At 48.2% G+C, this 14,290-nt stretch overlaps 1 protein-coding gene across 1 annotated transcript in view; it reads right to left on the bottom strand.

Moving 5' to 3' along the window:
• DHRSX (dehydrogenase/reductase X-linked) overlaps positions 1-14,290 on the bottom strand; it is a 138,515-nt gene that overhangs the window by 105,338 nt on the left and 18,887 nt on the right. Inside the window, exon 2 of the mRNA XM_047847393.1 lies at positions 7,626-7,733. Coding sequence (XP_047703349.1) covers positions 7,626-7,733 — 108 coding nt within the window. The remainder of the gene's footprint in view (positions 1-7,625; positions 7,734-14,290) is intronic.

Below are 14,290 nucleotides of genomic sequence, written 5' to 3'. Positions count from 1 at the left end.
CAGGGGCGTGGGGTGCCTGGTGGTTCAACGCATGCCGTCAGGGGTTGGGGGCAGGCCAAGAATCACGTAGGCATAGAAATGTTGACGGGAAGGACAGAGCAGAAATCAGAAATACAACTTTCTAAGAAACTTTTTTTTTTTTGCCGGGGTGGGCAGGGGGTGGGCGGGGAGAGCCAGGGAGAGGAGCAGAGAGAGAGAGAGAGAGAGAGAGAATCCCAAGCAGGCTCCGTGGTCAGTGCAGAGCCCAACTTGGCGGTCGAACTCATGAACTGCGAGATCTTGACCTAGAGCCGAAATCAAGAGTCAGACGCTCAACCGACTGAGCCACCCCAGCGGCCGTCCACTCATTGGTGGTGTGATCTGTAAAACCGATCATGGGATGTGCCCGATACGTACGTGGGATTTCCCATTTCCTTATCGGTGACTCCGTGAAAACTCAGCAGGTGTGGTTTTCCCGAACGTGAGTGGAGAAGGGTTGTGGCACGTATTTTGTGTGTGAGGGGTGTCATGGCTGAAATATGGACGACACGGGGCCACGGCCAGCTCATCCGTGGACCGTGCCACTCTTAATCTCAGGGTTGTGAGTTCAAGTCCCCGGGGGAGCCTACTTAAAAAATAACTGAGGGGCGCCTGGGTGGCTCAGTCGGTTGAGCATGCGACTTTGGCTCAGGTCATGATCTCCCAGTCCGTGAGTTCGAGCCCCGCGTCGGGCTCTGTGCTGACAGCTCGGAGCCCGGAGCCTGCTTCGGATTCTGTGTCTCCCTCTCTCTCTGCCTCTCCCCTGCTCACCCTCTGTCTCTCTCTCTCTCTCAAAAATAAATAAATTAAGAAAACTAAAAATAAATTAAAAATAAAAATAAAAAACAATTTTTTTAATTACAGACTATGAAATTTGGGATTAAAATAGTGAATAAGGTTTCTTCACTGTCTTCCTAAGTAAATGTGCACTGACAGTTGCAGGCTGGGGTACTACTATTTTCCGAATGTCCCTAAGCACAGAGTCCTGCTATTAAGGGGTGCCCGATGGGGCTGCTGTTGTGGGGGAGACGCTCGGGAGACCCTGCCTGCCTACACACCAACGCTCACAAGCAACTGGACCGGAGACAGATTTTCAGCTCCTTGGAGGGATGAGCTAACCCAGAAAGTCCCTGCAGGGGTGAGTCATGGGAGCGCTTCCACAGAAGGGGATTAGACCTGACATCTGAGGAACACAGGTGTGGGCGTGAAGCTTCTAGAGCCTTGAGCACGGCCAGGTGGCCCGGGTCCAGCATGTCCCAAGGGAGGGAGCTGGCTCCTACCACCTTCTCACCCGGGGCCTGCCCCTGCCGGCTGGGTGTGCTCCGGGCTAGAACCATCTTGAAAATCGCAATGAGAATAGATTACCAAGCCATCCTTTTCAGAGGCATTTCTGCATGCTGTTTGCACACATGTGTGCGGGAGCTCACTTGTGAAATCCCATGCGATTTTTAAATATTAAATAGCCACCTGCTGCTGGGCCCAAACTTCTGGCATTTGCCATCTTGGCATCAAGGGGTGGTCCAGTGGAAGCTCGCAGGAAGTGGGATAGAACATCTACGTTCCCGAAAAAGACAGAAAGGGCCACAGAAAGCGAGGGCCGTCGACCAGCAGGGGTAACTGGTCATGACTGGTCGTGCCTCGCTTTCTCAGGCACGTTTTTGGTAAAGGTCTTTCCTATGTTTACTGAGCACACATCGCAAAACAGATAGAATTCGACCAGATTGCTACTGGGCACAGACACTGTGGGTCTGCCGTCTACAAGTCCTTCCTCTGAAGGGCTAAGTTTTCCACGTGCCACGCGTCCCACAGACGTCCTACCCATAATGTCGACAAGGCACTGAGTCACTTCCCTCTCTTTGGACGGCATCCTATCCACCGGATTTCGAGAGTCTACAAGACGCAATGTAACTTCCATCTGTTTGTGTGGGGTTTTTGTAAGATGTTGAGCCTAAACCAAGGTCAGCAGACTATGAGCCTAGGGCCAAATCTGAAGGTCCCCTTGTTGTAAAAAGGAAAAAAAAAAATAGTGGAACAACAGCTATGCCTGTAGCTTTAAATACTGGCAGTGACCACTTTGTTGCTATGAAGGTGGAACTGATCAGGGAGAAACACACCTACGGAAATATTTGTTATCTGGCCCATCACAGAAAGAATATTTACTGGCCCTTGGTCTCCGCCTTAGATGGCTGGTCATGAAGACTTAGGAACAAACATCTTCCGCCAAAATAGTGTTCTGAAACAATAATAACTAAGATATTGTGAGCAGGGAAGAAACTAATTGATGGATGTACAGCAATATTAACGTGCTTGACTTAAACCCAAGTTCTGTTTTCAGTTTTTTAGCAAGTAATTGATTATTCTCTAAACATTAGCAGACGCAGGATTAGCAAATTTGAAATTTCTGAATATACACATGTCTTCTTTTTTACTTAATACATTTGTGTTAAAGTGTCCGACGACGGTATTTCATTAAGTGGCCTTGTATCCAACTGTCACACAAAATGACAAATTGCCACTCTCAGAATGCAGGCAATTACGCCCTGAAAGACTCGGGAAGCAGGGAAGATTCCACACTCGATGGGACTGACGGAGAGGGTCACACTGTGACCCGTGGTGAAGGTGTAAACGCAGACATCAGAAGCTCTGTGGAAAAGAGCACAGGTGGAGCTTACTCTGCTTTGCTCAAGAAAATGAGAACTTTGCTGCCGGCAGGGATGTTCCTGGTGCTCAGCAAACATCACCTAAATGAGGAGGTGATAACAATCAGGTTTCCAGTCCTTGCATGCATGGGTGCCACATGCTTGCTCACATGCTGTCACTGCATTGTGTCTGTACGACATACTGCTCACTCAACTAGAGTTCAGCATGACCTACACCAATGTGACCTCCCCATAAAGTAACCCAACTCCACCTCATCAGGACCCAACCCAAGGAAGGTCATCATGACATAACCCAAGGAGACCTCATCATCACCCAACCCAACTAGACCTCATCATGACATAACCCATACAGACTTCATCATGATATAAGTCAACTAGACCTCATCATCACCTAACCAACTAGACCTCATCATGACATAACCCATCTAGACTTCATCATGATATAAGTCAACTAAACCTCATCATGATATAAGTCAACTAGACCTCATCACCACCTAACCCAACTAGACCTCATCATCACCCAACCCAACTAGACCTCATCATGACGTAACCCATCTAGACTTCATCATGATATAAGTCAACTAGACCTCATCATGATATAACCCAACCAGACCTCATCATGATATAAGTCAACTAGACCTCATCATCACCTAACCAACTAGACCTCATCATGACATAACCCATCTAGACTTCATCATGATATAAGTCAACTAAGCCTCATCATGATATAAGTCAACTAGACCTCATCATCACCCAACCCAACTAGACCTCATCATGACTTAACCCATCTAGACTTCATCATGATATAAGTCAACTAAACCTCATCATGATATAACCCAAGCAGACCTCATCATGATATAAGTCAACTAGACCTCATCATCACCCAACCCAACTAGACCTCATCATGATATAAGTCAACTAGACCTCATCATGATATAACCCAACCAGACCTCATCATGATATAAGTCAACTAGACCTCATCACCACCTAACCCAACTAGACCTCATCATCACCCAACCCAACTAGACCTCATCATGACGTAACCCATCTAGACTTCATCATGATATAAGTCAACTAGACCTCATCATGATATAACCCAACCAGACCTCATCATGATATAAGTCAACTAGACCTCATCATCACTTAACCCAACTAGACCTCATCATGATGTAATCCATATAGACTTCATCATGATATAAGTCAACTAGACCTCATCATGATATAACACAACCAGACCTCATCATGATATAAGTCAACTAGACCTCATCATCACTTAACCCAACTAGACCTCATCATGATGTAATCCATATAGACTTCATCATGATATAAGTCAACTAGACCTCATCATGATATAACCCAACCAGACCTCATCATGATATAAGTCAACTAGACCTCATCATCACTTAACCCAACTAGACCTCATCGTGACGTAACCCATCTAGACTTCATCATTATATAAGTCAACTAGACCTCATCATGATATAACCCAAGCAGACCTCATCATGATATAAGTCAACTAGACCTCATCACCACCTAACCCAACTAGACCTCATCATCACCCAACCCAACTAGACCTCATCATGACGTAACCCATCTAGACTTCATCATGATATAAGTCAACTAGACCTCATCATGATATAACCCAACCAGACCTCATCATGATATAAGTCAACTAGACCTCATCATCACTTAACCCAACTAGACCTCATCATGATGTAATCCATATAGACTTCATCATGATATAAGTCAACTAGACCTCATCATGATATAACCCAACCAGACCTCATCATGATATAAGTCAACTAGACCTCATCATCACTTAACCCAACTAGACCTCATCATGATGTAATCCATATAGACTTCATCATGATATAAGTCAACTAGACCTCATCATGATATAACCCAACCAGACCTCATCATGATATAAGTCAACTAGACCTCATCATCACTTAACCCAACTAGACCTCATCATGACGTAACCCATCTAGACTTCATCATGATATAAGTCAACTAGACCTCATCATGATATAACCCAAGCAGACCTCATCATGATATAAGTCAACTAGACCTCATCATCACTTAACCCGACTAGACTTTATCATGACCCAACCCAACTAGACCTCATGATCTCCTAATCAACTAGATGTCATCATGACCTAAACCACCACACTGCAGCAAACAGCACAGGAATGGAATGATTTCTTTTCGCATTGCAACATTGCCTAGTTTCATAAGGAATTAAGAAGATGAAACAGACAAGTGCACTGGAGAAGTCACAGGGGCAGAGATAACGAGGGCTGGATGACAGCCTCTGTCTTTTCTCAGACCAGACGTTCCCTCCCTGTCCTGCTCCACCAGCTTCCTTCTGCCACTAGCCTAAATTCAGCAGGCCCTCAGAGGGCACCTATTTCTCCTTGTGTTCAAGAGCTGATGTCACTTTGATCAAGTCATTCCACATGGCGGCAGAAATCCCAGATACAGCAGGAGTCTCCTAGAGGACCCAGTCTGTCTGCCCACATGCCCTGTCCCCTGATTTGCTCAGGTCCCAGGGAGACATAAACACATCACAGAGGTACTAAAACTGAAGAAGACGTCTAGAAATGCACACTCAGACAGGCCCTCTCTCCTGTAAGACCCCCACATCTGCAAACAACCCCTGTCCATCTGTGAGGGAAGATGCGGACATTGGTAAAGACAGCCCATGCAAGGACTTGTCAAAAACTGTTCAAACATGGGGCGCCTGGGTGGCGCAGTCGGTTAAAGCGTCCGACTTCAGCCAGGTTACGATCTCGCGGTCCGTGAGTTCGAGCCCCGCGTCAGGCTCTGGGCTGATGGCTCAGAGCCTGGAGCCTGTTTCCGATTCTGTGTCTCCCTCTCTCTCTGCCCCTCCCCCGTTCATGCTCTGTCTCTCTCTGTCCCAAAAATAAATAAACGTTGAAAAAAAAAATTAAAAAAAAAAAAACTGTTCAAACGTTTCCCCATCTATGCAGACAACGGGCACTTGGACACATCCCTGAAGGAAAAACAACACTCTGACGAGGAAAGAAAACGGTGAGGTAGACCAAGAAGTCATCCACCCGTCCCAAAGCCTGAGAAATGTGTTCCGTTCAACAGACCCGATTGTTCATGACAGGGAGGTGCCTACGTGGGTCCGTGAGGAAGGAATCACTGTAAGAAACCATAGGTTTTCAAAAAGTGAAATGTGGGAAGGGCCATGTGACACACACACACACAAAATTTTAAACTGCGGAGTCATGTTTTGCAAAAGCATAAGAAAAGATTCACATTGAGGAGTGTGAGTCTATTTGGTTATGGGACGGAAGGAATCACTGCGTACACCCACGTGGGCCAAAGAAAACAGAAGGCCACGCTGGCTGGACCTGGGGTTCCCCATGTGGGTCAAGAGCCCCCCACCCCAGACATCCTCCATGGAACTCAGGACTGTGAGTTTCAACATCAGCAATCACCCATACCATGGTGGCCAACCCCTAAGAATGTGGACAAGACACAGAAGTCCGGGCAGGGTCTATGACCTGGCCACCGCCAGAAACCAGATACACTTTCATAACAGGGTTCACGTGTTGAAGCTGGCTCAAAATAAAGCTTAAGATCCTCACAGGGGCCAATCGTAGGTGTCACTAAACCCCCCAGGAGGTCAGTTAATGTACGCCATTACGTGAGGAGTTTGTGTTCTTACATATTTTTATATGTGTACCTCAGTATCCTTTGGTTTATAATATTAATGGATTTTAGTGGATTAATGGATGTTCGTAATGGATTCATATTTTTAATATTAATGCATTTAAGCAGAACTGGATGCCAACAGTGTCCAAGGACTGGGAAAGGGGAAACGTGACTGTGTCCTGAGCTCAGAAGAGCCAGGAAGGAACAAAACACATTCATGTTGAAATACCCAGCCTCGACTAGAGCTTCTGATCCAAAACCACCCTTCGATAGATGGTAGCGGGCAAAAGATACAGGAAAAAATGGGAGAAAGGAAGAAATAAATCACTAATGGCTCAGTAAACGACCATGCGTAATGTTATTTAGAAAGTCTTAAGTGGAAAGCAATCCTTAACAGCTAAAACGAGACGTGTAATACGATTTATATATAAACAGACACCATAAAAGGTAGTAATTAAATGCAGATGATGTCAGTAGGGGACGTAGTTAGTGGGACACCTGGGTCAGCAGTTAAACATCTGACTCTTGATTGTGGCTCAGGTCGTGATCTCGCGGTTGTGACCTCGAGCCCCAAGTCAGGGTCCGTGCCTGCTTAAGATTCTCTCTCTCTCTCTGTCTCTCCCTCTGCCCGTCCCCTGCTGGCATAGGCACTCTCGTTCTCTCTCAAAAAAAAAAAAAAAAGAGACAGAACATAATTAGCATTGGGTGCTTGTTTTTTTTTTTCCCCAAAGCTGATGTGCACATAGCATTTTTGCCAGCTGATTACAAATTCTACCCCCAGTTCCCTGGAACTATTAAACAAAAGCAAAATGGGTCCTTGGAACTCTCTCTCTTTCCAGGCAAGGAAAATCCCTTCATTTTCAAAGAGGAGTTAGAAGCCGGGATAAGGAACAGAGAGAGTTGGAATAGGAGAAGGGAAAATACAGTGTCTATAGGATCTGGCAGCAGAGGAAGCCAGCGTTGTGAACACCGGCTGAGAGTGTGGTACAGACTACGTTGTGTCTTCCCCAGGTTCATACGCTGAAGCCCTGAGCCCTAGGTCCTCAGAATGTGGTTGTGTTTGGGGGTGGGTCTTTAAAGAGGGGATTAAGGTAACATGAGGTCACTAAGGTGGGTCCTAATGCAGTAGGACTGGGGATGCAAAGAGGACACGCGTAGGTGTTTTGCGCAAAGGACCGTCACACCCACGAGCAAACGACTGTCTGCATGCAGACACGCGCGAGCTACTGGCTCCCTGGCGTTAGCCAAAAATGCAATCGTCACCTATGATCACGTGCATGCCGAGCCTCGCCAGCTGCTTCGCCGTGGCATAGCCGATGCCATCCGTGCCTCCGGTCACTATGGCCACACGGTCGGGTTGTGGGGGAAAAACTGCAGGAGAAACAGACCAGAGACAAAAACATCAACGTGAGGCTGACAGGCAGAGTGCGCGTGCATCAGAACCCCGCCACGGGAGAACGTGGACGGGCCAGGGGAGGCGTGGTGCGGTGCGTGTGGTTTGGTTCCTCGTGGGTTCCCCGCAGGCTCGGAACCGTTGTGGGGGGGGGGGCAGTCATGAGCGATTACAGCCTGGGGAGAGACACCTGTAACGTCTCCCTCGACCCCTGGGAGGCTGTGGCAGGAACCGACTGGAATAGCAGCACAGCGACAGGCAGGAAGGTCCTGAGCAGACGCGGGTGTCGTGTTCACAACCGCAGACGGGAGTCCAGGGCAAACACCAGGCAGGGCGTATTTGGGTCGGAAGTGTAGGCTTTACTGTTGGCCAAGGACGGAGGAGGGCAGCAGATTGGGGGGTGACTGCTTGCCACTGAAAAAGAAGTTTCCTGATCACAGTGCCCAAGAGGAGGGGGCACGCCACGTGGCGGGGCCCCACGGGGAAGCAGCAGGTGGGTCAGGAGGCAGACAGACAAGGAAACGTGGACTCGAGCCTTTATCGTGCAAAGAAATGGGTGAGGTAATCAGGCTAAGCTGGTTTCGCATGGGCTAGTGTGGGCGATTTCAGCACTCTCCAGGTGGTAGGGGCTGTCCTAGTTGTGGGTCCCTGGCCCTGCAGTGACTGGGGGGGTAGTGTGGATCGTGGCCCAGAGTGGGGTCTTGGAGGCAGTGGGGTGAGGGCTGTGGATGGGTTGGTGCTCCTCCTCCAGGAACTGGACAGCGAGGAGAGCTTCAGCGTACGATAAAGGTGACCAAGATGAACGTTTTAATAAATGGTGTTGGGTCACCTAAATAGACATTGGGGGAGGGGTCAGTGTTGTCTCATCTAAATAGACATGGGGGGAGATGATTTTGGGTCATCTAAATAGACATGGGGGGGTCAGTGTTGGGTCATCTAAATAGACATTGGGGGGACCGGTGTTGAGTCACGTAAATAGACATGGAGGGGACAGTGTTGGGTCATCTAAATAGACATTGGGGCAAAAAAAGAAAAATTAGACCCATACCTCATAGTACACATCAAACAACCAAGAAGAAGAAGTCACACAATGAAGATATTACAAAAAAAGCATGAATACGTTTATCTTTAATCTCAGAGTACAAAAAGCCATCCCTAATTATAAGTCAAACGTGAGAAAAATTAAGTAAACAAATTTCACTGGTGGAAAAAAAAAAGACACCGAAAGCAAAGTTAGAAAAAAAAATGATAAACTGGAAAAAAAAATTGCAACTCCTATCACATGCAAAGAGGTATTTCCTTGTTTGTAAGAGTTGTTAAAAATCAAGGAGAAAAACAGTCTATAACGAAAAAGGGGCAAAGATCGCCATGTATATGAAAACATATGGCATGGTCTTTATAACGGCCTTTGGGTTTGTACCGAATAAGAAAAATACTTGTGAAAAGCCCCTGAGGTACCATCCGAGTAGCAAAAGTGCATCCACTTGGATGGCACACGTGTCTGGCATTGTGGGTAGGAATTTGAAATGGGACAGTCCCTATGTGGGTGGGGGCACTGACCAATACATTGTGCAACATGAAAGGCACTCATCGTGTAGTCCCGCAAAATCACTTCTAAAAATCTCCCTTGGAGATACAGCGCACACTTCCAAGGTGAAACCAAGGATCGTCACCGCAGCCTGCGTCTCTGTGCGTAGGGATGTACAGCCTGCCCCACGTCCACACCATGGGGTCTCCTCGCCCTCTGTCTGCACGATCACGCAGGGAACAAACAGTCAGCAGCCCTGCGAGCGTGGCCCAAGTGCAGGTGAAGAATTGCACCTGCTGGGCAAGGACCAGCTTTGGTCCCCGTGTTAGGAGATCCTTCCAGGAATCCACTTTCCTTCCACGGGCACATGCCGCCACAGTCAGGCATTCTCGTCCCTAAAATGAAGAACTAAGCCTACAGAGGAAAGCCTGAGCAGGCCATCTGGATATCTTCCCCGCCCTACGGACATTGAAACATTTGAAAACACAGTCTCCACCAGGAAGAGTGTCTCTGGCTGGGGCAACTTCTCTAAAGGACCTCACTCCATGCGACTCCTTCAGGCTACACAGCAAGTCTGCAGACACCCAGGCTCCACTCAACAACCAGGGAGCCCTCCCCTCAGGTGGGTTTAGGTCCCAGCAGGATGCACGCTCTTTATAACCAGGCTGTTCTCGTGGGCTACTGATGGGAGGACAGCAGGATCGCAGAGCAGGATCGCATAGTGGTTCTGCAGGAAAAAGCATGAGCGACGGTCCAGTCTCACGTTCCTTTCGCAGGTGACAGAGGTGAGGACCCAAGGTCCAAGAGAGGAGGGAGCCTGGTGTCCATACGCGGGGACACGCACACCCTTGTATTTACCCGGACAGGACTTCTCACGGCGCTCAGGGTCACCAGCAAAAGGCAGACAGCAAGGTCTTTGTAAGCAGTCCTAACCTTTCATCCCAAAGCGAGATTGACGGGCAGTGCTTAACACTTAAATCATAACAGGCGAGGCCCCCAGACCCTCCTAATTTACACACACTTCCTTCCCAGAAATGGCTACGCCATGCTGCTTAAGGAGAAAAAAACAGAAAGCAGGATATATATCCATATATAATATATACACACATGAGATGTGTATGTTAAGTCGGGGCCCCCCAGGTGGCTCAGTTGGTTAAGCATCCAACTGCGGCTCAGGTCATGATCTCACGGTTCATGAGTTCAACCCTTGCATCAGGCTCTGTGCTGACATCTCGGAGGCTGGAGCCTGATTCTGTGTTTCCATCTCCCTCTGCCCCTCCCCTGCTCTCATTCTGTCTGTCTCTCTTTCAAAAATAACCATGAAGAGGGGCGCCTGGGTGGCGCAGTCGGTTAAGCGTCCAACTTCAGCTCAGGTCACAATCTCGCGGTCCGTGAGTTCGAGCCCCGCGTCGGGCTCTGGGCTGATGGCTCAGAGCCTGGAGCCTGTTTCCGATTCTGTGTCTCCCTCTCTCTCTGCCCCTCCCCCGTTCATGCTCTGTCTCTCTCTGTCTCAAAAATAAATAAACGTTAAAAAAAATAATAACCATGAAGAAACATTATTTAAGCTAAAATACAAAGGGAATATTTTTTTTAAGTGGAAAAAAAAATAAAAACAAAAACAGAGCTCCCAAGGGTACGGCCAATATGAAACGGTCTAGTAGGCATGTGAGTGGAATCGGAGGAAGAGAGAGAAGTATTTTAAGAAACGAAGAATGATTCCGAGCCTGTTTGGGATTCTCTGTGTCCCTCTCTCTCTGCCCCTCCCCCACTGGCTCTCAAAAAAATAAACTTAAAAAAAAAAAAGAAAGAAAGAAACGGTGACTGAGAATTTCGCACGGGAGAGAGGTCGTAAGAATACCGACCTTGACTTAATTTCCTTCCTCGTGGCTTTGCGTGTTTCCGGAATGGACGTGAACATGAATTCCTTTTGTTCTGAAATCAATCATTTCCTGAGCGAGCACAGCATTAACCTTAACGTAGCTTAATCACACGCGTCCTGCCCACGCCCGTCTCCTGGTGGGAAGGATCCCTGTGCAATATGGACGCCATTCCCATTCCAGACTTTGTCTCAAACATATGGCCCCGGGGGTGGCCTTTGGGTTGAGGATCCCATCAGAACAGCGATCACCAGCCCAACACAGAAACACTAACGAAACAAATGCCCTGATTCATAAAGACTCAAGGAGACGGGTTTACAGGGAAAACGCACCCCTGCTGTGTTGGGAGACAAGTTTCCAGGCTTCCACGGAAATACACAAACGAATCTTCACTTAACACCCGACTGTGATTTTCGAGATACCAGAATCCCCAAAAGCGTGATAGAAGGTACCAGGTGGCTCAAGGTCGTGAGTGTTGTTTCCGGATATAAAGTTACGATGCAAAACTTAATTTTGCAAGACATCTTTTTTTTTTTTTAAGTTTATTTACTTATTTCACGAGAGCGTGAGCCAGGGAGGGGCACAGAGGGGGAGACAGAGAGAATCCCAAGCAGGCTGTCGGTGCAGAGCCCGACATGGGGCTCGAACTCACGAGCCGGGAGATCGTGACCTGAGCAGAAGTCGGACGCTGAACCCACTGAGCCACCCAGGAGCTGTTACGCTGCAAGACATGTTTAAAAGTCTCCGTCTGTTACTACCTCTGCCCTTTGTGCGTAGTATGTGCCCTTTGGAAAAATAACACCTTCTATTTTCCCAACTTCAAAGTTAAAGACACAGATCCTGAGCTGTAAAGCTTCCCGGGATTAAGCCAAATGAACACAAACGATTTGAAACGATAAAAACTTCAGGCTCCGTGTTCAAGGTGTGCAAATATAATTTATGGAAGTTGCTTATACGATGCATGTTAATAACGAGTGTGGGGGAGGGTGGGGGGAGTAAATCAAATCCTCAAACTCAGTTCCAGAGCTAGATCTGAACCACCTGAGAAGATTAAAAATCATCTGCATCTATGCCGATCCTAAGACCCCCCCCCTCCCACGGAGCTCCAAGAGCAATTTCCGCCTCGAGCTTCCTGGCAGCCAAAGAGAAAAGGGCAAACATGCCAGAGACGGCTCTCTCGCCACCTTTTCAATGGACGGGTGTTAAATCAGCACCACACATCAAAGGCTTCCTCGCATCTTCCATCGGGGGCATCTTTTGAAGACACAGAAGGAGCGACGGGAACAGTCTTCAAACAGAGGAACAGACAAGATTTTTGTCTCGCGGCACCAGGGGTGCGTGTGTGAGCCCCAGGAAGGCTGCACGGAATGAGGGCGACAGTGCAACACTGAGAGGCGGCCCCCTGATGCGTCCCTGTGACACACGACTGAGAGGGGGTCCCGGGGAGACTGAGCTCACTTCCACGGGCAGGGGGCGGGGGTGTGAGCTGCATGTCGCAGACAAGGACCAGCGAGCATCCTTGAGGCAGAAGGGACAGTGCAAAGCAGGTCCAGCAGGAGGGACTTCTGAGGGAGCATTTGGAAAACCAGATTTGAGGGCCACTTAGCCCAACGGGCGGGAGAGACGGGCCCCACTGACTCCACAGGCTGCACCCCTGGGCACACACACCCTCCCCCAAGCCGCCCTCAGCAGCCGTGCTGACTGGCCACCTGCCAGCAGCTGCTCAGATTTACAGGCACTGACTGATACACGCTTACACGCCCGTGCATCAAAATGCAGGTGTCACACGTTCTGTTCACGCGTTTTTGTGCCGATGCCAGGAAGGGTTTGTCCGCTGATGATCTTTTACCCCAAGCCAAGCTCAAGGAGCCTTTTTCTTCTAGAAGAACAAAGGTCCTCATTGTGTTGAAATGAGGCCCCCCCACCGCCCCCGACCGTCACCAGAATGTGAAGGGGAAAGCGAGGGGCAGATATTGGTACAATCAGAGCAAGGCGGTTCGACCTGCAGTTTCCCACACACGCAAAAGTCTGAACAAGCCAGCGAGGCCCAACCCAAAGGAGGAAATGAGGAGGCACGCCCCATGGAAAGTGGGGGGAGGAGGTGCCCACAGAAAGGCACTGGATTTGAGGTCAAGGGACTCAGTTCCCCGAGTCCCCCCCGTGCCAAGGACGAGCCTAACGCCCTGGTTTCCAGCACAGATGCTGGCCGTGGGCCAACCGCCGCCGTGCCCAGAGAGCGGACTTCCAGAGCAAGAGGCTAACACCACCACACCCGAGATGGTCCAGGAGTCAGGCTGTGAAATCCCCACGCCCTGACCTTAGAGCCCCCGATCCCTCTGGCTGAGCCCCGGACAACGATATCACAGGCATGAGCATCATGGCTTTCAGGATAGCTGATTTAGCTGGGCCGCGGTGCCCAGATATGGGGTCAAACAGCATTCTGGGTGTTTCTGTGAACTTGTCTGTTTGTTTGTTTATTTGTTTGTTTTGGATAACATTAACACAGAAATCAGTAGAGTGTGAGAAAAGCAAATTTTCCTCCCTAATGTGGGTGGGCCTTTTCTAAGCAGTTAATGGCATTAATGTAACAGACTGACATTCCCTGAGCAAGACGGCATTCCCCCAGGAGATACTCTTCAGATTCAAACTGTAAATCTGCCCTGGGTTTCCAGCCTACTGATCCACCCTGCAGATTTTGGATTTAGCTACCTCCATCACTCCATGAGCCAATTCCTTAAGATGATAAGAAATACATATGTAGAGAGAGACAGATGATGGATGGATAGATAGATAGATAGATAGATAGATAGATAGATAGATAGACAGACACATTAGGTAGATACACACATATGATGGATGGATGGATGGATGGATGGATGGATGGATGGATACATAGATACATAGATGATAGATTGGATGGACAGATAGATCATAGATAGATAGATAGATAGATAGATAGATAGATAGATAGATAAATTTGATGGATGGATGGATGGATGGATAGATAGATTTGATGGATATATAGATAGATGATAGATAGATGATAGATAGATAGATAGATAGATAGATTTGATGGATGGATAGATAGATAGATAGATAGATAGATAGATAGATAGATAGAATGGATGGG

The sequence above is a fragment of the Prionailurus viverrinus genome, unplaced genomic scaffold, assembly GCF_022837055.1.
Source record: "Prionailurus viverrinus isolate Anna unplaced genomic scaffold, UM_Priviv_1.0 scaffold_48, whole genome shotgun sequence".
NCBI lineage: Eukaryota > Metazoa > Chordata > Mammalia > Carnivora > Felidae > Prionailurus > Prionailurus viverrinus.
Note: the sequence above shows the minus strand (reverse complement) of the source record. Positions and strands in the feature narration are given on the sequence as shown.